This window comes from Pipistrellus kuhlii, unplaced genomic scaffold (assembly GCF_014108245.1).
Source record: "Pipistrellus kuhlii isolate mPipKuh1 unplaced genomic scaffold, mPipKuh1.p scaffold_m20_p_10, whole genome shotgun sequence".
In the NCBI taxonomy this organism is placed as follows: Eukaryota; Metazoa; Chordata; class Mammalia; order Chiroptera; family Vespertilionidae; genus Pipistrellus; species Pipistrellus kuhlii.
In genome coordinates this window covers 43557411-43581893 of record NW_023425405.1, presented here as the reverse complement: position 1 = coordinate 43581893, position 24483 = coordinate 43557411, and the positions used below count along the sequence as shown (strand labels likewise).

At 35.7% G+C, this 24483-nt stretch overlaps 1 protein-coding gene across 1 annotated transcript in view; it reads right to left on the bottom strand.

Moving 5' to 3' along the window:
- Nucleotides 1-9827: 9827 nt before the first annotated feature.
- The window catches only part of SEMA3D (semaphorin 3D), a 176410-nt gene continuing 161754 nt past the window's right edge, over nucleotides 9828-24483 (bottom strand). Inside the window, exons 16-18 of the mRNA XM_036429561.2 lie at nucleotides 22660-22724; nucleotides 18725-18864; nucleotides 9828-11277 (exon numbers count right to left, since the gene is read on the bottom strand). Of these exons, the coding sequence (XP_036285454.1) occupies nucleotides 10852-11277; nucleotides 18725-18864; nucleotides 22660-22724 (631 nt within the window). The 3' untranslated portion in view covers nucleotides 9828-10851. The remainder of the gene's footprint in view (nucleotides 11278-18724; nucleotides 18865-22659; nucleotides 22725-24483) is intronic.

Genomic DNA, 24483 nt, shown 5'->3' with positions numbered 1-24483 from the left:
CTTTTAGGATAAAGCAAATGATACCAGACTGATAGGAATCAACATAAAATTGATATTTTGTTTAAATATTTGATTATAGCCAACAAAATATAGTCAAGCAGCTGACATTCCCCTTCATTGACACAACTACAAATTTAATCTGAATCTCATGTTTATGTATCTATTGCATTCTTAGAATAAAGCAGTGATTGAAACCTCTTTTATAAATAAGCAGTCTTACTACAATATTAGTCAAGTTTCACATTTTACTAATATATACAAAATATATTAGTTTCTTGGAGGAAAATATCAGTGGTAAAGCTATTTTAGGAGCACTTAGCTCAGTAAACAAAACTAGGGTGGGATTGTAACTGCTAAAGATTGAGTCAGGAGTAAAAATAATAGTCCTTTCATGAAAGGCCTTTTGGAACTTTCCTCAGGAGTGCTTTTAAACTATGTGGTGATCAACAACTTAATAAATAGAGATATTTGGAGAGAATAGAGCCCCCAAGACTGAAGGCCAGATACAGAGCATCAAGGTAGCACTTTTTAATCTGAGGCCCTAAAAATGTATGTTTGCTCAGTAGACACAGAAAATGAGAAGTCTAGGTGGAGTCTGCCAAGTATGTGGGCACACAGAAGGGAAAGTGCATGTATTGTTCAAACATGAACAGGGTAAGGCCCTGGGGGAATATGAGCTTGAAAGGTGGGAAGAAGCATTCTCAGAAGGGTTTACTGTGACATGGAAGTTTGGAGATTGTGAATGATAAAGAAATTTTAGAGATTCCTAGGAAAAGCAGTGGAGTTATCAGATTTCCCCTTCAGAGAAATTTCACTGGCATTTCTATGAAGGGTGGATTCAAGAGGCATGAGGCAAAAGTCAAAGAACCCAGAGAGAAAGTGATAACAATTTGGCAATCATTCAGCAGACAAATGGAGTTGCCTATATTATGGCAAACATAATTGATAGAATGAGAAGGTGAACATGAAAAGTATTTAGGTTTTCTTTTGAGTTAATAAACAATAGTTAACTAAAACAAATTAATGATAGTTGATGTCATTGTCAAAATAGGGAGAGGAAAATTTTTGGATATTGCCATCTCCTGAAATAAATAATATGAGGTCATCTGTTAAGATTTGGTTATTTTACTTCCAGATGACTAGTATATCCAGAAAGCGATAGCTAATAGAAAGTTTATCATAAGAGTCTGGAGTTTTGGAGAAGACTGTTAATACAAGATGCTTATTTAGGACTCTTTAGAATAGAAATGGAAGGCAGAGCTGAAGGCATGAAATAAATTGTCTTCTATCTAATGCTTACAATGCTCATATTATGATATTGTTATCATCCCCAATTTACAGGTGGAAGGACATAAAGAATACATTACTTTCTCAAAGTCAAATTGCTCTTATATAATAAAGCCTGGGTTCTAACCAAAGGGACATGGCTTCAGATAACTTAGAATCTTCCCTTGAGCAGTATGTCGAAATTTAAGAACTAGACAATATAATGAAAACATATGGGCAGAGATTTATGTGTATTTATAAAGGTAGAGGACATCTAAACTACATTTAATTTTTTAACCTTTAAATTGCCCTGAGGGAGGTAGAGGGTACCAGGGATAGAAATATCAATAATGAGCCGAAACCAGTTTGGCTCAGTGGTAGAGCGTTGGTCTGCGGACTGAAAGGTCCCGGGTTTGATTCCAGTCAAGGGCATGTACATTGCCCTTGGTTGCGGGTACATCCCCAGTAGGGGGTGTGCAAGAGGCAGCTGGTCGATGTTTCTCTCTCATAGACGTTTCTAGCTCTCTATCTCACTCCCTTTCTCTCTGTAAAAAATCAATAAAAAATATATTTAAAAAAAGAAAAAGAAAGAAATATCAATAATGAGAGAGAACAATTGATGGGCTGTCTCTTGCAAGGTCCCCACTGGGGATTAAGTCCACAACTTGGGCATGTGCCCTCTTCCGAAATGGAACCATGACCTCTTGAGTCACAGGTTGAAGATCAAACCCTGAGCCATGCTGACCAGGCTGTAACTTTTACTTGTACTGCATTCCATGGCTTGAAATTCTAATCGCATTTTCCTCAAGAAGCTATATATTTCAAAGTGTGGCCTCTATCTTGCTAAAGCTCATGTAAGAATATTTCACCTAAAATAAAAAGCAACATTCCAATGTAAATACAGCAATCTACCCAATTAGGAGATCTGGGCTATCACAGGAGGGAGCCCTCTTCTTGAAGTAACATCCATGGTGGGCTATGTGTCCACGAAGGGGCAGATGTTCCTGTGGACCAGTAATTCAGTAGCTGTCCTTTCTTGTTGGTCTGCACAAACTCAACACTCTTTCTCCCTGCCCAACCTCAGCTTCAGAAGCTTGAGTTGATTATAGGCCAACAGTTTACCACACATTATTATTGGTTGACCCAAATTCCCTGCTTGTTTATTTTACCTCTCTGTCTAGGCTAGCCCATTGTATTTACATGGCTATGGAAAAAGTATAAGTGGAGGCCAGTGGCTCACTCTCTCTGCTTCCTGAACTCAAAGGACCTCAGGCATATGCATGTGAACAGTCCAGGCCACACATCTGTACATCTGTATTCCACCTTCCACCATAGACTACCCATCTTCTTGGACCACCCACCTTCTTGGGCCTTCAGATGCCACACTGCAAAGCTCTTTCCCTGACCAAACGTCTGTCAGGACCCTTCAAGACCTAGTCTCATGTAAGCTTTTTTTTTTTTTTTTTTTTTTTTTTTTTTTTTTTTTTTTTTTTAATATATTTTATTGATTTTGTACAGAGAAGAAGGGCGAGAGATAGCAAGCTAGAAACATCGATGAGAGAGAGTCATTGATCAGCTGCCTCTTGCACACCCCCAATGGGGATATGCCTGCAAACAACGTACATGCCCTTGACTGGAATCGAACCCAGGACCTTCAGTCCCCAAGCCGATGCTCTATCCATTGAGCCAAACCAGTCTCGTCATGTAAGCTTTGACCATGGGCTTCAAACCTATTCTTCTTGGGCTTGTATTATGCAATTTTGTAAGAACCTTGTCAGAATCCCCAACCTCAATATCAGATCACCCTTAATAACCATCAGCCCCTAAATAATATCTGATTACCCTAAATAATATCATTTCCCATCATCCCCTAAATAATATCTAATTACCCTATCCTGACTTCAGCAAGAATCTTGTCAAGTTGGTTTTGCCAGAATCTGCTGTTCTCACTGATGTTTCCTCTTAGTAATTTTCCATCTATTCATTCCCACCGTATATCTTAGCTATAAATCCTCACTTTTCCATGTTGAATTCAAAATTGAGCCAAGTTATTATTATTTTGAAAATTTCTATAGAGGCTGTCCTTAACTTCAGATATATATGCCTAGAAATTTACTGTTACTGATTCCTTACACATATCAGTATGCCCCTGCCAGTAATAAGATTTGAACACTCTTTTATTTTTCTTTGGTCCCCATAACCCCTGACACCATTATATTGATTTTGAACTAGAACCTTACCCAATCTTGTCAAGAGATGCATGCCAGTAACCACTTCTCCATGTTAGTCACTCCTTTGGTGAGATAAAGTAGAAAATTAAGAAGAGTTAGCTAAATGTGTGTGGAGTACGGTTCCTTCTTAGATTTCCCTTTTATATCCTTATCATATATAATAGATCTCAAACAACTCTATACATACTTGAAAATAATCACTTTTATGTTTGTATTAATTAGATTATTTATACACTTGAAATGAAAATGCTGCTATATAAATGCATTGTGAATGGCTTTATTGAATATTAAGTGTCTGAAAGAGGGCTGTAACTTCTTGCTTTTGGTTTTATAGAGTGACAGAGAGAACAAATAGTTTCAAGCTTTGCTAATGGTTAGGAATGTTTCTGGAACAAAACCTTGAAGAACTGACTTCTGCTTATCAAATTACACTATCCGTGGTTCAAATTAAATTAAAAACTCTCATGTGTACGTATTTCACTTTTTAAAATATATAATGCACCTTAAATCATGCATGTTAATTGTTCTAACTCAGTGACAGAAAGTAACTTTACTTTGCTATTTAATTGTTAAAATGTATAGATGAAAAAATAAAATAAAATGTGTAGATGTAAACAACGCTTAATTAAACTATATTTTTGAAACAATAAACAGGGTGAAAAATGTATCAAGAAACGGTTATACCTTGGTTTGTTCTTATTTAGCACTGGACTTTAAAGATCTGGGTAGACTGTATTTCCAAGAAGATTCATTTTAAGTAAGACTAATGTATGTACACTTTAAATTGAATAGGGAAATATTTAATTTTTTTATTGTCTAAAGTTTTACATAAGTCTGCTTTTCCCCTAATTGACACCACCCCCCCATTCCCATCCCAGGCAAGCCCCCACTGCCCCAGTGTCTGTGTCAATTGGTTGCTCTATAATCCCCCCTCCCGAAAATTTTGTTAAAAATTACAACATTATTAACCAAAGTATATCTATCAGAGAAACCTCTAGTTCTGACTGTGCTATGAATTTAAATCCTTAAAGTTTTCTTGAAAGACCTTTACAAAGTTCTTGTGTTTAAAAAATCACCCATTACAAGCGATATGAACCTTTCCACCAGTTTAAACCATGTAGTTTATGGCACTGTGTCCACCTGAATCAAACAAAATAATCCAACGACGCCAGTTTGTAACTGCTGTGTTTGAAACAGACGAACATTCAGAATAAAAATAGGCCTTCATCACTTTACCAATTTGATTTAAAAAGAAGCACATGGGGTAGGAATTTTAGAAAATGCTTCCATTTGGTGAATTTTTTTCCTAAAAATAATGAATCGTAATAGTTTTTGAGGAAAACTCTTTTGTTGTCTCACAACACTGGCTTAACTATCATTTTTATTTGCTAGAGTTCAGACTAGACATTAAGAATAAACATTTAGTCCTCAAGAAGCGGGTTCTGGCAGAAGAAATAAGGAAAAAATAATAATTTTGTAGGCTGTTTCATACTTTAGAGATATCTCATTGTGGTACAAATAAAGGAATAATAAAATACACCAGGATACACACTAATAAGGGTTCCAAGTTGACCATACAGTTCTGCTTATATTTACTGCATTCCCAACTGCATTGCTTCTGTCATCTGTGCCAGTGATCAGAACATGATTCCAGCTTTCATTTCTCTTGAGCACCAAACCCATGTGCCTGACTGCCTACCATAGAGTCCTCAAATCATCTCAAACTTCCAGTATTCAATGCTGAAACAATGATCTCGCCATCCTAATCTTTTTTCCCTTTTATAGCTTTTTTTTTTTTTTTTTTTTTTTTTTTTTTTTTTGTCCAACTGTCATCACTCAGTTGTAAAACATGGAAGTCAAGGGGTCATTTGTGACTTCACATTTCTTTCTCATGCAAATTTGATGAAAATCACATTATCATTTCCCTGCTTAAAAATACCAAAATGTCTCCTCATCGACATGATTAAATCTCTATTTTGAATCATAAATTTATGATGGAGAATCCTAATACTGAGACTCTGGCTTCCTTGTCCTTATTCATGTTTCTACGCATGAATAAGGTATGGCAATTCTCACTCTTAACTTTGCCTGTGGCCACTGAAATATAACACTACTTCCAAATGTCCATAAAGACTAACTATAATACAAACTACCACAGGAGATTCTGATTTTTTTTACTTGTTTTTCAATAGTAAAAATGGTCTGTTAGGAACAGGCTACAATTATAACAAAATTCAATAATTAGAGATAATTACCCATGAGTAAGGTGTTTCAATATAGTAAAAATTTAGTAGGACGTGAGCCATTAAATAACCTTTTTTCTTAATTCCAAATAACGTCCCATCTAATAAATTGGTTCATTTTCTTCTTATCCAAGTATATGTACTTTAATGTCCTCTAAAGGTGCCCCCTTATACTTCTAAGAAATATATTTAAGTAGACTAGCCTTTCACTAATAGGGCACAATAAAACTGAGAATTTGCAAAAAAGTAAAATTTGAGGCCTAAATTTTGGCTCACATAAGCGAAACATCGATAGTAAATTAAAAGAGTGAATTTAAAAGATATCGATAGAAAACCTATCCTATAGAAAATAGTAATTTGTGGGATCATTTAAAGGCATCTTACTAGATATACATATAATTCTCTTCTCTCTTCAGATTTCCTAAAGAGCATGTATTGGTTTATAAATTTGATAGGTGAGCCAGAAAGAAGTCTATATTTTAAATAGCAACCTGGAACAATGTTCAGTCGGAGAAAGGCCAACTCAGCTGTTTCCTTTCTTTCCCTTTCTCTTTCACTACCTAGTAATTTGTTTTTTATTTTTATTTTTGAGATTTATATCCTTAATATACTTTTTTATTTTGAAATAATCAAGTACAAAGAATTATGTTGAGCCCAGGTGGTGTGGTTCAGGGGTTGAGAGTTGTCCTATGAACCAGGAGGTCATGGTTTGATTCCCTATCAGGGCATGTGCCTGAGTCTCATGTTCCACCCCCAGTGGGGTGTGGCTCAGGAGGCAGCTGATCAATGACTCTCCTTCATCATTGATATTTCTATCTTTCTCTTCCTTCCTCTTTGAAATCAATGAAAATATATTTTTTAAAGTAGTTACTTGTGGTAATAATGTTCATCTCAGCCTGCCAAAGTCTAAATTTAAATCACAGTACAGTAAAGCTTAATTACAAGATTGCATTAATTGGGTAAAGCCACTTATTATTTTATGTTTTTCATAAGGGAAATTATTTTTACACTTACAGTGTAGACTATATCTACTAATAATTGTCAGGAGATATTTCTTTGGTATTTTATTTAGTGCAATTTTATGGATAACATTTGGATTATTTTCAGGGGTGTGAAAACAAAATTTGCACACAAATCAACATTCTGTTTATCACCATAGAATACTAATATTTGTGTTTTATTATAATACAACCAAAATATACATTTAACAAATTTAATTAGGTTAGATTACAAGACTACAGTTCTCTCAAAATAGCAAAACTATAAATTCAAAATTGATTGCTAAGCACTTACAATACCAGAATTAAATTATACAATATAATAAAATGATAGATTCTTGCCCTTTTCCCAAAAAATGCATCTATTTAAAACTTACCATAAATACTTTATACTACAAAATATTTAAATGAGAGGTATAAGTCATGCACATGCTCCTGCCTGTTTACTGTCAATGTGTAGCAGTTTGGAATTTTAGATATTTTTTAACCTCACATATAAGCTAATTTATTTTACTACTGGTATTGTGGTTATCTGTTGGAAAAAATATATCTTTCTATAAAAAACATTTTAAATATCTCCCTTTTTTCTAAACTATCCATTCCCAATAAGGTGAATCAATCCCAACATACTAAGAGAAATGTGACATTCTCAATAAAAGCTATTTCAGTATTTAATTCCATTTGTATTAATGATATCTGTGAAATGTACATATATATACACGTATATGTTTAAAGTATCAGTATTAAATTAATGTTTTTGTTCAGTTTTATATTTAGTGGACATCTAGATATTAAAATGTCCTTAGAATTTAATTTTGATAATGTTGAAAAGGAGACACTGCCCACTGTAAACTAATGTTTTCAGTTTAGACTGTATAATCCAGCAGGAACAAAACAATAGCACATGAAAAACCTAAATATAGACCAAAGGCAAAATCCAAGAGTAAGATGATTTTGCAGGCAGCATATTGTAAATAAGCATTATTTAGTAAATAGATTGACGATATTTTGTGTCAGTGATAGTTCTACTACTGTGTGGCTTTTGCATATTTCTAAATTTCTCTGTGACTATTTTTTCTTCTCTTAATTTAGTTTGTTTTAAAAAATGTTTATTTAACAATGTGAATGTAATATTTAAAGCTCTTTGGGGAAGGAGGGTTCTATATAAATGACTCAAGAATCCATTTTTTTGTAAAAATAAAACAAAAACAAAAAACTCTTTAAATTCTTAATAAACTGAATGTAAATGAGTTTAGACAGGCAGGATTCCATGAAGCAGCATAGCCAGAATGAGATGCAGGTGAGAAAAGGCAAATCAAAGACATATGTATTCAAAACAGGGGAGAAAAATATGAATCTAAGAAAAAACAGATGATTGAAGACCTCTCATGAACAGCTGATTTCTAAGGAAATGTATTTTAAAATATTAACTGTAATTTTATTTTTCATTATTTCAAAGAGAATTTGGTCCAATCTTCAGTGGTGAGGAAGTATTTATAACATGTCTTGGCTTACATTTAATATATTAACACTGTTCCTCAAATGTTCTAGGCAATTAAAAGGTTAAAAAATTAAATGAAATGTAGATGTTCTCTATTTATAAAAATACACATAAATCTTTGTCCATATGTTTTTATTATGACATTTTATTTTACTAATAATATTTCAAATGTATTTTAAGATTTTATTATAAATTAATAATTTTAGATCCATAGTACCCAGAATATTAGCTGTAAATTAAAATAGGTTTTGAAAATTTTGTCTGAATATCTATGATAAGAAAGAAATAATTAAAAAATGGCTTAGACATTCACATTTGGATGAAAACCAAATTTATTTTTGCAAGTCAATCCTAACACTTGAGTGTCATGTAATTTTTCTCAAAGCCATCCATAATCTGATTATTACTGTCTGACATATAGATATGTGAAAATCTTTTAAAAAATAAAACATACTCTGACTTATTTGCTTGGAACTCAATATGAATTTCTGAGACATTTTAGCCTAGCAAAGCAATAGTTACCAACACTCTTGTTATGGTATTTAATTAGCCCTCTGATCCTACTTCAACTCTTCTTATGCATTAATTTTTAAGAGTGATTTGTTCTGGTTTACTGTTTTTAAAACCTAAGTTTTAAATCCTTAAGTTTTCCTTATACAGACACATCTATAAATATTTGAGTTTCATATCCAAAGGGGTACTGAACCTCATACATCAGAGTGACTACTCTGAAAGGTAAGTGATGCAAATTAAATGAATGTAAGATAGAATGCTTTGAACATAAAGCCAGTCACAGACATGATACTGAACATGGCAATAAGTTGCCCGCTAATCACATGGGTTCCCACAGGCTTTCCTTTCAAGACCCACAGAATGCATGAGAAACTGGCAATGTCTGCTATTAAGTTTTCTGAAAGGCTGCCTTCCGTTTGAGGAAGTGACTAATTTTTCATTTCACACTAAAAAGGGCGTGAAAAGGCAAAACAGAGGAAGGCTAAGGGTTTTGTGTTGAAGGAAGAAAGGTGAGTGCTGCAGAAAATGGGCAGAAAACACCCTGCAGGCTCAGAGGTAAAGTCAAACTGGCGATATTTGGAAGTCCTAAAAAAACACGAAGAATGTTTAGGTTGCACGTTTGTGTTCTTTACATGCAGCAGGCTTACTTATTATTAAATTACTAAAACAATGCTACTTGAATTACAGCATATAATTCAGAAATGCAAAAAGATGTGTGGAGGGAAAAAGATGTCAAAGAGTTAACTTAACCCTTTCTGTTGTCAAAATGTTTGCATTTGTTCTGTTAGTTAACAATATATCTCCCCGCTCCCCACCACTCTTGTCTACCTAATTATTTTTTCTAGGTATGTATATATCGTTCTTTTCTGTTCACTCAAATAAAGCCCCACAATCCAATATTCAAGAGACTAAAGGCAGTAAATGAAAATAATTTATAGGTTATGATGAATTTTTAGAAAAAGTACTGAAATCCCCTTGGTTGTAAATAAATTTGTGCTCATTCTTTCCATGATCCTTTAGAAAATTTACTTTTCCTCGGCCTTTTGCTAGCAGGCTTTTTAAAAATATATATATATATAAAATCTAGAATTTTTTAGCAGATGTATTATAAATTGGCAGCTACTTATACTCTGGTGAATAAAACTACATTGCATTTCACCCACTTTATTTGTGACTGTTCTTCCTTTTTATGGGGCTATGAGTTTCCCCCAAAGTCAGAATTTATGGCTGTCTTTCCTTCTGTCTCCTAACAAATCCCATCTGTATGCCTCCCCATTAGGATGCAGGGTACGTCATGATGTTTCCCTTATTTTATTTAAATGTTTTCCCATATCTTACTTAAATATGCACTAAGCATTCTGCCCCTGTAAAGCTCAGCGTTTCATCTAAAATCACATAACCGAGCACCAAGGTCTCGCTGTGAGCCTGCTTCTCCTGGTCAGCCCTAAGGAATCCTGGAGGAACACTTACAGCCTTCAGTAACTCAGGGCTGCAGTGCACTAAGTAATCCCCGTGGTCTGATAAAACCAATGCATCTCTCCCAATCCCTAAACCAGGCACCAAGAGTGAGTGGCTCATTGGGGAAGTTCCTGCTGCTACGTGAGTGGCCTGAACGTGTGTCTTCTTCCCTCCACTTCTTCCCGGAAAGTAGCTCGTCCTAGAGTGGAATGATGTGTCTGTTCCTAAGAACATAAAGCACAACAGCATGGCCAGCCCTAGGCTACAGGGCCACGCAAGGGAAATGAGGCGCCTTAGTACAGGATCCCACGTGATGTGTGTGCGCTCAGCTCGCTTATGTACATAGAACATCATACATGGAACAACTCAGAACACAAACCATTTACAAACGCGAAGTCCCTATGTTTGCAGATAACTCGGGTACACTGCAGGTACAAGTTTAGTTCTTGGAAAACTGGGTCAGATGACTTATCTTGCTCTTCTTTGCTACAGTCACCACACAATCTTACTTAGATTGTTTTTTTGTGTGTGCCTTAACAAGACACCATGGAAGACTCTTAGGAGTTCTTATCAAGGATGTACACGCAGGAGACAGTATTTTTGGCAGGGAAAGGACTCTTTTCTTTAAATTAAGCGGGAAGCTACGTGGCCACCGCCCTGGGCAGCCCCTCTCCGTGGTGGTGATGCCTCCGGTTCCGCTTCTTCTTCATCTCCTGCATGTGCTTCCACTTGGGGGCGCCCTTGTTGCGCTGCCGCCGCTTCTCCCGGTGCCACATCTGCTCGCAGTACTGGTCCAGGCTGAAGTTGGGGCTGCTGAGGATCTGGATATAGTCTTTGTATCTCAGCCGCGACTCGGCCAGCAAGTCCTTGACCTGCCCCTCCTCGTGCTCCGCCCTCTGCGTGTTCTCCATCTGCTCGTGCTCAATGACGTTCAGGGTCAGCTTCACCACGGTGTGGATGAACGTGTGCTCCTGCGCTTTGCAGGAGTACATCCCAGAGTCCTTCTTCTGCAGGCTCCGGATCAGTAGCCCGTAGTCTGTTTTGATGATCCTTTCATCGGGTTTCAGCTGCAGGATCGGGGGAGGGAAAATGTAGGTAATAAATGAAAACCAGAGAGGCTAGGAGCACATGAAAACAGGCTACATAGTTCTACTTAGACGAACCTAAGATAGACTCCCTGTCTCTCTGTCATCAAGCATGATATCCTCAGCCATAGCCAAAGAGAGTGGGGGGGAAAAAAAAGTTCAACTGAGGTAATAGCCCCGCAAAATGCATGTTTGCATCTAATGATGCCTAACTGAACCTTTGGGATATGGTGAGTTTTTCTCCCAGTCTACGGATAGGAGCGAAAAGCTGTAAAAAAAAAAAAAAAAAAAAAAAAAAAAAAAGGAATAAAGTAAAACTGGAAACTATCTATCAGCTGACCACCTACCCAGAGATTTCAGATGCCAAGTGGTGTTCTAAGAATTGCATAGCTAGAATGTGATATAGTCAGTCGTGTACAGAAACACATTAGTAGCTTTAGTGCATGCTACCACCTTTAATGTAGACTAGAACAATGATTTCAAAGGGAATGTACTCTGTTTTCCAGATATCACCAAATAAATGATCCGAATAGCATATGGAAACTGCACGTGGTGACTTGTTAAAAGTCAGTGGGAAGGCATGGACACAGCCTTTTGAATGTTAGAGCTCACCATTAAGCAGAACCATATTCAGAAGGATAGCAACATTTAAAGCTGAATTTCCCTCTTTACTCCAGGTTGAATTTTGATCCTGTGCGTATATATGACACCTAGACGATGTCATTTGTGGAAATATGTGCCATACTTCCATCTACTATAACATGGTAATGTGATTTCGAGTGTGAGAACGCGCAGGGAACAAAAAGAAGCCCCCTGAAACGCGATGCTCTTTACCCTTTGAAGCGATACCACTGAAAGGCCATTCAAGCAGTGAGGCCGGCCTGGCCCACAATCTGGTGTGAATAGCGAACCTATCTTCACTGAAACTAAAGGCATGTTTAGGACACAAGAGCCCTGTGTAACGTGGAGGTTGTGAAGTGGCCCGGCGTTCAGCAGAATCACAACAACAAAGGAGTCTGGAAGGCGTCCAGGTTACACATCTGCCCCCGCATTGGAGACTTTCCGATGATGGAAATCAAGGAGGCAGAAAGACGGCTAAATTAAATTTATTCACAGTGGGTGGACCACGCTCTGCATCTTTATGGGAAAAATATGGAGGAAAAATCCTTCCATTCTGGAAATATGAGAAAAGGAAAAGAAACATCTCTGGCTGCCAGCCCAGCCAGCGAACAAGTCTATGGCCAACCACCTCCTGTGCCAGGGAAGTGCAGCTGGTGGGGTACCACACGAGGCCACAGGCAGGTCACAGAGCAGACCCCTGGCTAATGAGGCTGAATGGTCTCCAGCCCTGCCTTCGCTCTACATGGAAGCCACCCCATCAGGGTTTTGTGTGTTTGTTCCCTTTACTCTGCCCATTTGGTGAGCTGGGTGTGTAGTGCTTTTTCTAAGGAATGTATTCTGAAGGACCGGACATTTTTTCATGCTATTGTAACACACACTAATCTTGAATTCACTTACATCCTCAGTAACCATAGGGGTCTTGTGCCCTAAAATAAATTAAATTGGAAGGGTTCTAAAAGGCCAGGTTGAAATAGAAACATCAATCTCAAATTTAACATACTGGGTACAGTAGATTTTTTTTTTTTTATCTTAAATACTTTTACTGAATAAATGCTTTTTTAAAAATTTAAATACACCTTAGAATACAAATATGGACTCCATAAGCCTAGGTTCTGGTTCCTAACTGCTAGGCTTCTGATGATAACTCATTTATCTTCCTTGCGTGGTCTCCCATTTATCATGTTGGTGACATAGCATATGGTGGTGTGTTATTTTTTTTTTTGGGGGGGGGGATAAGTAAAGTTCTTTGAAGGTTAAAGTGTGAAGTATTAATAGCAACATTACATGTTGTTGGAGAAGTGACGTTCTGAAACCTTTATTTCTGTAATTCTTTTAAAAATGGCCTGTGGTTATTAGTATGACAATCAAAGCAGATAACTTTCCAGATCAACTCTAGATTTCTTTTCATAGCTGGTATTCTTGCTAACATTTAAACTGTTTAATGTGGTTTTAAAGATTGTCACAGCTGCAACTCACTACTTTTTATTGTTCTCTTTAATATCCTGACAGGAAGAAATTACCACTTTGATTTCACACAAAGTATGCAACACTTTGTCATTGTTTTGCTGTTCTCTGCATCCTGTTTACATTGCTGTGCTCTGAAGTCTAGCTCCCTTCCCTCCTTCCTTACTGCTTCTGCCCCTACAGGACTCAGAGTTTCTTAGATGCCTGGCATTTCATTACTCCATTGTGATCCTTTTTCACCTTTTCTTGCTTCCTTGAAATGCTTAGTTTTACTTTGATTTTTTACCTACAGATATAAACTTACTTAATAAGCCCTAGCTGGTTTGGCTCAGTGGATAGAGCACCAGTCTACAGACTGAAGGGTCCCAGGTTTGATTCCAGTCAAGGGCATAGGCTTGGGTTGTGGGCTCCATCCCCAGTGGTGTGTAAGAGGCAGCCAATCAATGATTCTCTCTCATCATTGATGTTTTTGTGTCTCTTCTCCCTTCCTCTCTGAAATCAATAAAAATATATTAAAAATAAATTTTAGGCTTCCTGGATTTATCTAATGTCTATTAGATTGTGTGATTTTTTCCCCCTAAAATTTCAAAATATGAAGTGATATCTCTTCATTCAAAATATATTTTGTTCATAAACAAAATATATTTTAAATGCCATATTTTCATAGGACTTGCAATCCAGAGAGAGAAATCTGTGACCCAGAAATTAAGTGGTTGTTTAACATTTGCCTACTTTGCATTCTCAGTCACTATAATGCTTTCATTCCATGCTGGAACAGGATGCTGTATGCAGACTGTGAACTGTCAGCACAGTCAATTTAGAAGATTCAGCTCCTCTACAAAGAGATAATGTAATCTCCGGCCACTAATTTAAACTCGTGGAATTTTCTCCATTCTAAAGTGATAAGTAAAAACTGCTCAGCCTTACAAATCAAAACCATGCTTGAACTGGGGTTGACTGTCCATTTGCCTAATGTGAACAATGATAATATATTTGGCATTATTAAATGGAGATCTTCAATGAAGGGCAGTTCATTTAAAATGAGAAGAGTCACATAGGAAGAGACAAAGGATATTTAGGTACTAAGCAGCAGGTAAAGGTCAGGGACTTTGTTCTCTGATAATAGCAGCCTAATGGCAATTCCTTGGCAGATAATTCACCTGTCATTCCCTTCAAAGATAAAGCATCGCACATGTCCTACATGTGACTGGGGTTGCAGGAATATCTCCTTTCTTCAACAAACAGAAGAAAGACAGCTTAAAATAGTGCTGAGGCAACTGGCTCATAATTTAAAAGAAAAAAAATTGAATGTATACATTCCTAACTCCTAGACTTATTTCATATATTTGAGTAAATGTAACTATAAAATGTGAGTTGTAATTTTAAAAATGAAATCCTAAAATAATTACAAAATATGTATTTTCAGTTTCACCAAACAAGGGCTTTTTAAGCATAAGTGAGGAACATATAGATATAAACCAATTGATTTATATACGTGATAAATATAAATTATACATCTTTTGTATGTTAGAAACACAAAAACTTTCAGCAATACATAGTAAAAAGTTATTTCTAATATGCATATTAAAATGTTAATATCTAACATATATAAATGGCTGAATAAAATAATTTTTAAATAAATATATTGATGTAAACCAAGCAAATGTTAGGGCAATTTACCAGCTACAACTGAAGCCAATAGCCAAGAAATATGAGAAGGTAATTAACATCCAGTAATATTCAAAGAAAGAGACATTAACACAATATAATATTTTTCCATATCAAAATGATTTTCTTAAACTATAATATAAAGTGTTGCCTCAGGAGGTCAGAAAAGCTACCGGTATGGTGGTTTCAATGGGAAATTGGCAATATACAGTGCTTTATCCCAAGTCATAAAGACAATTAATATTACTTTTTTATCTTACTTATTTTTCTCTTTAAGGGTTTGTCTGAAGAAAACAAAACAAAACAAAAAAGTAGAGAAAGATTTAGATATAGGAAAGTTGCTTACTTTTTTTTAGATAAACCATGAGCTATTTAAATAAAACATGGAACATTCATGATGACTGTGACATCAGGACAGTGGGTGTATGGACAGAAAAAAATGTGGTATTAAAGTTGAATGACAAGGGAAACTGCTCACAATGTAATGGTTTAGTCGAGGGAGAAATACTGGAATAGACATCAACATACAGTATTTGCTTATCTATGCTTAGAGGCCTCATAGTTCTTTATATGTTACTATATTTTCAAAACCTTTGACATAACCTTTACAATTCAAAGAACAAAATAAAACAAAGACCTACAAAGGGAAAAATGAAAACATTTGAAGACGCTTCATAAAATGTTTTTAAAATCCACAGAAAAAAAGACTACTGCAAATGGCATGAGGTATTGCCTTTTCTATTCCTCAAGAACCCCAAAGTTCAACAGAAGCTTGGGGACTGCCGCTTCACGTGCTCATTATAGCGTAAACATCATCCGTTTCCAGCACAGCTTTACAGGAAAGTCAGCAGATAACTGACTCATGACCTTCCCAGCAGCACCCAACTGTGAAACAGCTCAGTGAGGAAATGTCCTCCCGTTGGCAGAGAAAAACCTGGTGACAGCCTCCGTGCCACAGGAGATCCCGGTCCCTCCCTCAGGCTTATGTTGAGGGGAGGAAAGATTCCAAACTGTGACCTCCCTGGGAAGGAGCAGAAGGTATCCTGCTGGGGAAAACGTTTCAAACCTAGTGTGGATCTGGCCTCTTTCCTCACTCAGGAAGCGGAATTGCAGAACCTGGACCAAGTGTGACTAGCTATTTACAAAGATAAATGAATATACCATTTGAAATATTACAGCTCAGATACTTTTAAGTAAAATTCAATAAATAGCCTATTTCTGCCCCATTGAAATTCATGGAGCATGGTACCACCATGACTGTATGATATACTGTTAAAAAGTAAACTAAAGTAATGCATAACATTTTCAGGAGGATGAAAGATGTGAATGTAAACATGCATAGTCAAATGTTAAGTGTATAACGGAAAAGAAATGATCAAACTTTATTAACTATAAAATTGGAAATACTGATTTGGGACATTTAAAAATAAAATATTGCAATGTATCTAATAGAAACTCAGATTGTTAAAACATTCAGATAACATTTTTTCATATATGGTAGTATATATTGTTAATCCTCACATGAGAATATTTTCCCATTGATTTTTAGAGAGAGTGGAAGGGAGGGGGAGAGACAGAGAGAGAGAAACACCAATGTGAGAGGGACACATCAATTGGTTGCCTCCTGCATGGGTCCCAATCGAGCTTGCAACGGAGGTAAGTGCCCTTGACTGGAATCAAACCAGGGACCCTTCAGTCTGCAGACTTACGCTCTATCCACTGACCCAAACCAGCCAGGACTTCCAGTATTTCTATTTCTTGAATAAACAGTAAGTGTTTTATATGTTGAAATAAAATAAACTTCCATGCCAGATAATATTTCAATATATACTGGTAAATTAGGATCCTTAAAATAAATATTTAGTATGGATAGGCCATCATTTTAGAATTTATGAATGTCAGTAATAATGAAGAATCAAGTTTACATATTAATACCTTCATTAATAAAGAAAAAAAGAGAGTCAAGTTTTACTGGGTCAATTTGACATAATGAGGCAAAGTTATTCCTTTGGTATTAACATGGTGTGTCATTATTTTGATATAGCACTGTATTCTTAAAGATCAATGAAGAGAATGACACTAACTTTTTAATACAGGGTGGGGCAAAAATAGGTTTACCATTGTGAGTACACTAAACAGAGTTTATTATTATTTTATTAATTATTGTATTATTTTCCATACAAACAACTGCAAACATACTTTTGCTCCACCCTGTATAAAGGGGGTACATATCTTTGAACAAATCTCTTATGATACAATTTGATTCTCCTATCCCAAGGTTTCTTAACTTAGCACTGAAACCTGGGCCAGCTAATTCTTCATTGTGAGAGATTGTGCCTTGTGGGCTACTCAGCACAGTCCCCGACCTCTGATCTCTATCCACTAGCACCCTCCACCTTTCCCACCCAGGTTGTCACAACCAAAATGTTGCCAAATGTGAGCACTCTGAGAGCAAAGTCCCCTGCAGCTGACAACCACTGTTCCATACCCATACTTAGTTGGTTATATATACTATTTTAAATGTCTGTAGTCTTATCCAGGAGGCTGCTATTTCAGAGAACATTTGGTCACCTCCATATAGGACCGAGAAATGGAATGTTCGAGAAGTTACAACCTGCTCATAAATACTCAGCAGTCAAGCTGAACACATGACCAGCGCTATTTCCTGTTTTACACATCCTCCCTGAGAGTATCTGCAATTTTATGTACGTACTTTACACTTGAGTAATCCTCTGCTTTGAAATTCACATTCTTGTATGTATTTTCTCATTTTTATTTTCACAATAACTTTTGGATTTATTTTGTTATAAAATTCTGGCCCATGGGGGCTCAGTGATATGAACAAAGGAATTCTGAATCCTGTGCTCATTCCATTATTCATTAAAGTGCCTTAGTTTTAATATTGAGAATTTTAGAACTGTACAGTGAGTGTCATTGGTTTTCTTTTAGGAACTGAAAGAATTCTGCCAATTAACCTTTGTTTCATGACATTCAAAAAATATTAATACAGGATTTCTCAGACCCCAACTCATCCCCTTAAATTGACATCTTTCGACCTCATAAAAATCTCGTGATATGTTTCAATCACACACATGTGTTAGAATGACTGGACCAGAAAAAGTCAAAAGATGAACAGAACTTCCATATTGCTTTTCCCTCCATTGATTTAATTTTAATATACAAGAGTGAAAAACTACAATACATATGTCCAGATACTTATCCAACTATTCATAAGAAGATATATATATATTTCATTTCTTTTTTATACATACTTGGTATGTATTGTTTTATGATCTAAACTAAACACAATTTGAGCTAAAATTTAGTTCTTGGGCTATAGTGAGGGGAAATATTGTATTCTTGTTCTTAGGGAATTGTTCTAAAATACAGACATTCTATGAGAAATAAAAATTTTTAAGCACACAAATTTCTTTTTAAACATTCAACCTTCTGTTAAATACATTTTATTAATTTTTAAAATTAAATTGGGCTATTCTTATCTCAAAGGTGTTGCAGCCTTTGGTGTTAATGGATATAAGCTGTTATTTTCCTTTTTATCTAATAGTGACAAGAGCACCATATGGCACTAGCAATTGAACATTTCTCACAAACAAAACCTGATTTAAGTTTTATACTATTTTTCTCAAGGTGAGCTTTTTTGATGGCAATGACTTACCTCCTCTCGGTGTTCCTCTCCTGCCCGCTGGATATACCACTTAATAGATGCTTGTTGGGATTTAGGTATACATTCCAGAAAAGTTGAATTAAATTCAATGCCAAAAATCACCTTTTCATCAGCAGCTTCATGAGTAATGCCTGGAAAGCAAACATGGAATAGGAGATTAACCTTGACCTGATTCTAAAAGCAATGGGAAAATAGACTAATTTAGAACAGATGCCATGGGGGAAAGATTCATGCACATTATTAAAGAGAACGGAAATTCATGTTATAATATTATTACCTAAAAGTCAAATATTATCTAACAGATTGATTTTTAAAACTCTATCTCTTCCTTGAAATTTTCACTCTTTCATCAATTTATTAACTGTGCAATTGACATTTTAAAATAAGAATTCACCAGGTCTAACACTAAACATTGACTCTCTTTCTCTGAGCTGAAATGAATAAACTATTAACATCTTTTAATGCTTTAACACCTTTGAATTTGTATAAAATATAACCAATTTTGAAGACAGTTCTGGAAGAGCAATTTACCTTTAAAGAGAATTTCTATCATAAATTGATCCACAAAGTTGACCATATAACATTAAGGTATTTTGATATCAGAAAAGTAAGTACAGTGGTCTATATTTGATGCAATTCTATAATGATAATAAGCTAGATTCTCCCATACTCAGAACCGGGACCTTATCTATATTACTTACCAAAATACAGGCTGGGGTAAAGGTAGGTTTCCAGTTGTGAGTACTCGAGACAGAGTTTATGCTTGTATTATTGTGTATTAAATACTGTATTGCCTTCCATACAAACAACTGTATACCTACTTTGCCCCAGCCTGTATGTTATTTTATTCAAAGAAGGAAACTTTAGCCCAGCATGCATTTACTATAAGATAGTTAATGGGATGCTAAAAGAGCAGTGTGTCAGACACCTTATTCCATAAATCAGCCATCTGAAATACGTTCCATCCTGAGTAGCCAATGGCTGTGTCCCATGTGTGATCTAAGATCTGTAGCTCAAGTTTGATCAAATAAAAAATGACGGCTGCTCAGCCTGGTCCAAACATGCACTTTTTCATCGTCTGTTCAGATGTCTCAATTCTACAGATGGGCCTACTTAGCATTTTAGGCATAAACCAGAGTAAGCCTTGAGGAAACTAAGTGAATCCTAAATCTATGCACAAAATTATCGGCAAATACCATGAATGTACATACACCCATTGGTCAGGCTTCGTTTCAAGAATCTTCTTTTGAACTTATTCGTGTTTCACCAGCCATGGTTAAGTGAAGCCTGCTGGCCCCATTATTAACTGTCTGTCTATAATCTAACCTTCAAAATGTGTGGATTCCATGTGGAATCTGTAATCCATCCACTATCTCTGCCAATTGAACATATTATAACTACAATTTTCACAGATGATAAATTCCTAGTGCACAGAAAGATCACCAGTGCCGATCTGGAAGAGCAAGACATGCATCATTTCACAGTAACAGACACTGTTTTCCTGAGCAAAGGGAGTTCAGAAACAAAGCAGGCAGGATGCAGGTTGATTATTAGGTTATGGGCAAGGACTCAAGAGGAACTCAATTAGATATATTCAACCAAAGAATTGTCTTTTAATAAGACAAATTAGAAAAATCAGCTAATAAAGTGGAATAGTGAGCAGACTGTATGAAATCCTTTTTCAAATCAGTAAAAACAGTGATCCTTGGACACAGAGTTGTTAATTTGACTGGAAATACAATAATAATACAAGAAAAATAACTGGCTGCTTTTAACCCAAGCAGTTGGAACAGTGGTGCTATTTATTAATATGAGAAATTCTGCCGAACAGGTAAGTTTTGGAAAAGATAAGAATTATCTCACAGATATAATTTCAGATGATTTTAGGCATCTAAGAGGGGTTCTTGAGTAGACATATCAGCTTACAAGACTGGCATACAAAGGAAGTTCAGAACTTAATTGTGAATTTGTGAGTATGGTAGTATTGACGTTGATGGTACTAGGGAGTGAATAGACAGAGATTGAATATTCAGGGAGTGGGTTGAAAAAGAAAGCTAAGAACACACAAAAGGTGCCCTGACCAGTGTGGCTCAGTTGGCTGGGTGTCGCCCTGTGCACCATAACATTGCTGATTTGATTCCCAGTCAGGACACATACCAGGGTTGCAGGTTGATACAAATTACCAAAGGTTTAAAAGCAGCGCACAAATTGTCTAAATAATCAACAATCCATTCTCATGGGGCCATATGAACCAGAATAGCACTGCATGGAAGTCAAATAATGAAGGTGTTTTAAGAAAGGAGTTAGAGATTAAGTAAAAATGAAAACTAAAAATTAATCATTGGATCTGGCAAAGTAGAAATTGCTGGTGACCTTGAAAACAAATGGATTGGGTCAAGTGACGATGGTGATGATGATGATGATGATGATGATAAAAGCCTATGTGCAGTGGGTTATAGCAAGAATGGGATATGGTGAAGTGGAGACAATGATTGTAAGTGCCTTAGGCAGCAATTGTGTTTTATAACTCTTCATAATATTTATCATCATCTGACAGAACACACATATTATTTGTTTTTATGTTTATTGCCTATTACCTCCCCGAATACAAATTTGAATATAAGATCCATGAATGCACAGATTTTCTTTTTGTGCTTTTATAATTGAATTTATTGGTATATAGGTTTCAAGTGTACAATTCTATGATACATCATCTGCACATTACATTGTGTGCAGCCTGTTTTCATTTTGGTCGCTGATATCTTCTTCAATGTCTCTAATATTTCCTGATAAACCTCATATGCACACACGGAAAACTGTACACCTAGCACCCAGTGATGATTTTCAAAGAAAACACTGGACATGACTGTGAGTCACATACATATCAGAATGAGAACTCATAATACAATTCCAGACCCTAGCTTATTTATCAGGAGAATGAAATTCTGAATTATAAATAATTGTTTTATTTTTAAATTATAGAAACACTGCTGGATCATAAGTAATAGACTACAAAATTTGTGTTGTTTATTCAGTTATAAGGTGGTTACTGACAATGCAATGAAGGGTAGGCAGTTCTTTTCTTCCTCTAGCTGTGCATATGTATGTGCGTATGCGAGTGCATGAGTACGTGCACGTATACTTTCTATCTGATGGCAGAGCTTGACAGTGGAAAGTAAGTAAAGCTCTAGAACATATCATTTTATAGACTTTTCTCTGCACACTTATTCAACAAATCATCTCTCTATTCTCCACTCTGTACTTATCATATTCAGATATTCAACTTTCTATGACATTTCCTCTGAACCATGCAGCCTCTGGTGATCTCTCTTTTTGCTAAATTCCCTTATCATTAATTGTGCTTTATGACATCTCCCAGAAGAATTATAAGCTCTCTAAGGAGTGTCTTTGTATCACAATCTACAACTGAGATAATTATTTGCACGTGCAAGTCGCTAATAAGTATTTACTGATTGAAGACCTGAAGTAATAAGTGAATAAAAAATAATGCATAAGCTACCTAACACTCCTTTCTAATAAGTGCCTAGCCTCCCCTGCTATCAGACTTTTCTGGCAGGGTCTCTGAGTTTTCTCTAAATGTCCATATGTTTTGGACTATATCCTGTTTTATCTTCAATAGTAGTTCTCAAACTTTACAAGGATAGATAAGGCAGCAAAAAAGAAAAAAAAAGTATAGAAATGTTAAAAGGACATATGAAACAATGATATAACAAAGGATTATTCACTTAGGCACATGGACAGAGTGTTGATTTATAAAAATCTCCCACTGATTTCCCAGAATACAAGCATTTCACAAAATGAGATCTTCCTATATAATAGATGTTTTAAGTTATATAATGAAAAGACACACAAAGAAAAGGCTTAAAGTTTTAAATGAGAGAAGAGCATATTAAACTTATACTTACTCTCTTCTATGTCCCAGCACTGGGTGATTGGGTCTCCATACTTGACATCTTGGCGTCTAGCTCGCCTATGGAGAAGGGATTTAACTGTTTAGAACTTCAAACAAGATAATTAAAATATAGAAAATTCATAGCTAACACTAATAACAGTGGCAGAAGCAGAACTATGCTTATCTTACTGCCCAGCTTAAATGTCGGTCAATATTCCAATCACTCTAACATTACATCAAGTAGTAGTAGTAGAAGTAATAGTAGTAGTAGTAGTAGTAGTAGTAGTAGTAGTGGTAGTAATAGTAGAGTCTTAATGGCATGAATCCTATTTGAGCAATGAGACTACCTGAATTTTACTAAACTATCAATACTACAGTTTTCTTTTTCTTTAACATTTGACAACAAAATAGGTTGACTATAAATATAATCCAGGTTTTATATACATCAAATGAGAGTAATCATACCTACCCTCTTTTTTTTCAGTCTTTTAAAAATTTATTATTGTAATGAGTATAGTGATATTTTGTTGTGACTTTAATGACTAGTGTTACTGAATATATTTTCATGTACTTATTGCCCATTTTTATTGCATTGCTTGTTATTTACTAAGTCTTTTTTCTTATTTATTTATTTTTTAATTGATTATGGTATCACATAATTGTCCTCATCCCCCCATTCCCATCCCAAACCCCTCCCCACATATGCTCCCATCCCCCTGTTGTCCATGGCCACTGGTTAGGCTTATATACATGCACACAAGTGTTTTGGTTGATCTCTTCCCCTTACTCCCACCCTCCCCTACCTTCCCTTGAGGTTTGACAGTCTGATTGCTGCTTCTCTTTCTTTGGGTCTATTTTTTTTCATCAGTTTATGTTGTTAATTATTTCCCTTAGATGTGTGTGATCATGTGATCCAAGAAATAAGAAATACCCTTGTAAGAACTGGAACTGAGACAGGCCTTAATGGTTATACTGAGAGGCAAATGAATCAGTCTGTAGTGAGTTCCTTTCTGGGCTAATTTCAATGTCAAACAATTCCTTATGTGTACATGTCAGCCATGGTATTTCAGATCTGGTTGGTGGACAAACAGTGGTGATGTAGGTCCAACTGTCTCTGGTTTGGTCCTGGGCATCCTTCAGTGACACACAGCTGCTATCATACCTACCTTCTTTTTAAGTCAGCCATGGGAAAGTATTAAGACACAAAGAACTTCAGTGGGTAGGAAAGTACACTTACATACAAAACACCTTATCATATGAAGATTCATAGATTTGATTAAGCAACAAGTTAAATACTATCACTTGAAATAGAAGTACAAGCTTGATATCGTGTGAATGGCAAGATGTTATTTGTATCTGCTGATATATACTTCATGTTTTCTGATAGTAGAGATGATGATGATAGTAATAATAAATAATGGTTTCTTGCATTATTGTTACATTTTCTTTAAGAGAAAATAGTGACTATTGTATGAAGAAAGAAAAAACTTGATAAAGTTAAACAAGTGTTACATAATTACAATATAGCTTTGCTTTGGCTATTTTATATTGCCACTTCAGCGATCACAGAAGTCACAGCAAACCTTTGGCAATATCTAGAGTATTCCTTAAGGGCAACATTAACTCTGGGCAAGAGTCATCTATCTCAGCGTTTTTCAACTGCTGTAGTGTGCCGCGAGATGTTGCCTGGTGTGCCGTAGGTGCAGACAAGACAAGAATTTTATAATTTTTCACTATTTTGTTTACTTAATATTTCATAATAAAGTAATTATAAAATACTTTTTTTGTGTTTATTTGATTCCTATTCAAGAGAATTACTTTATATATAGTCAATATA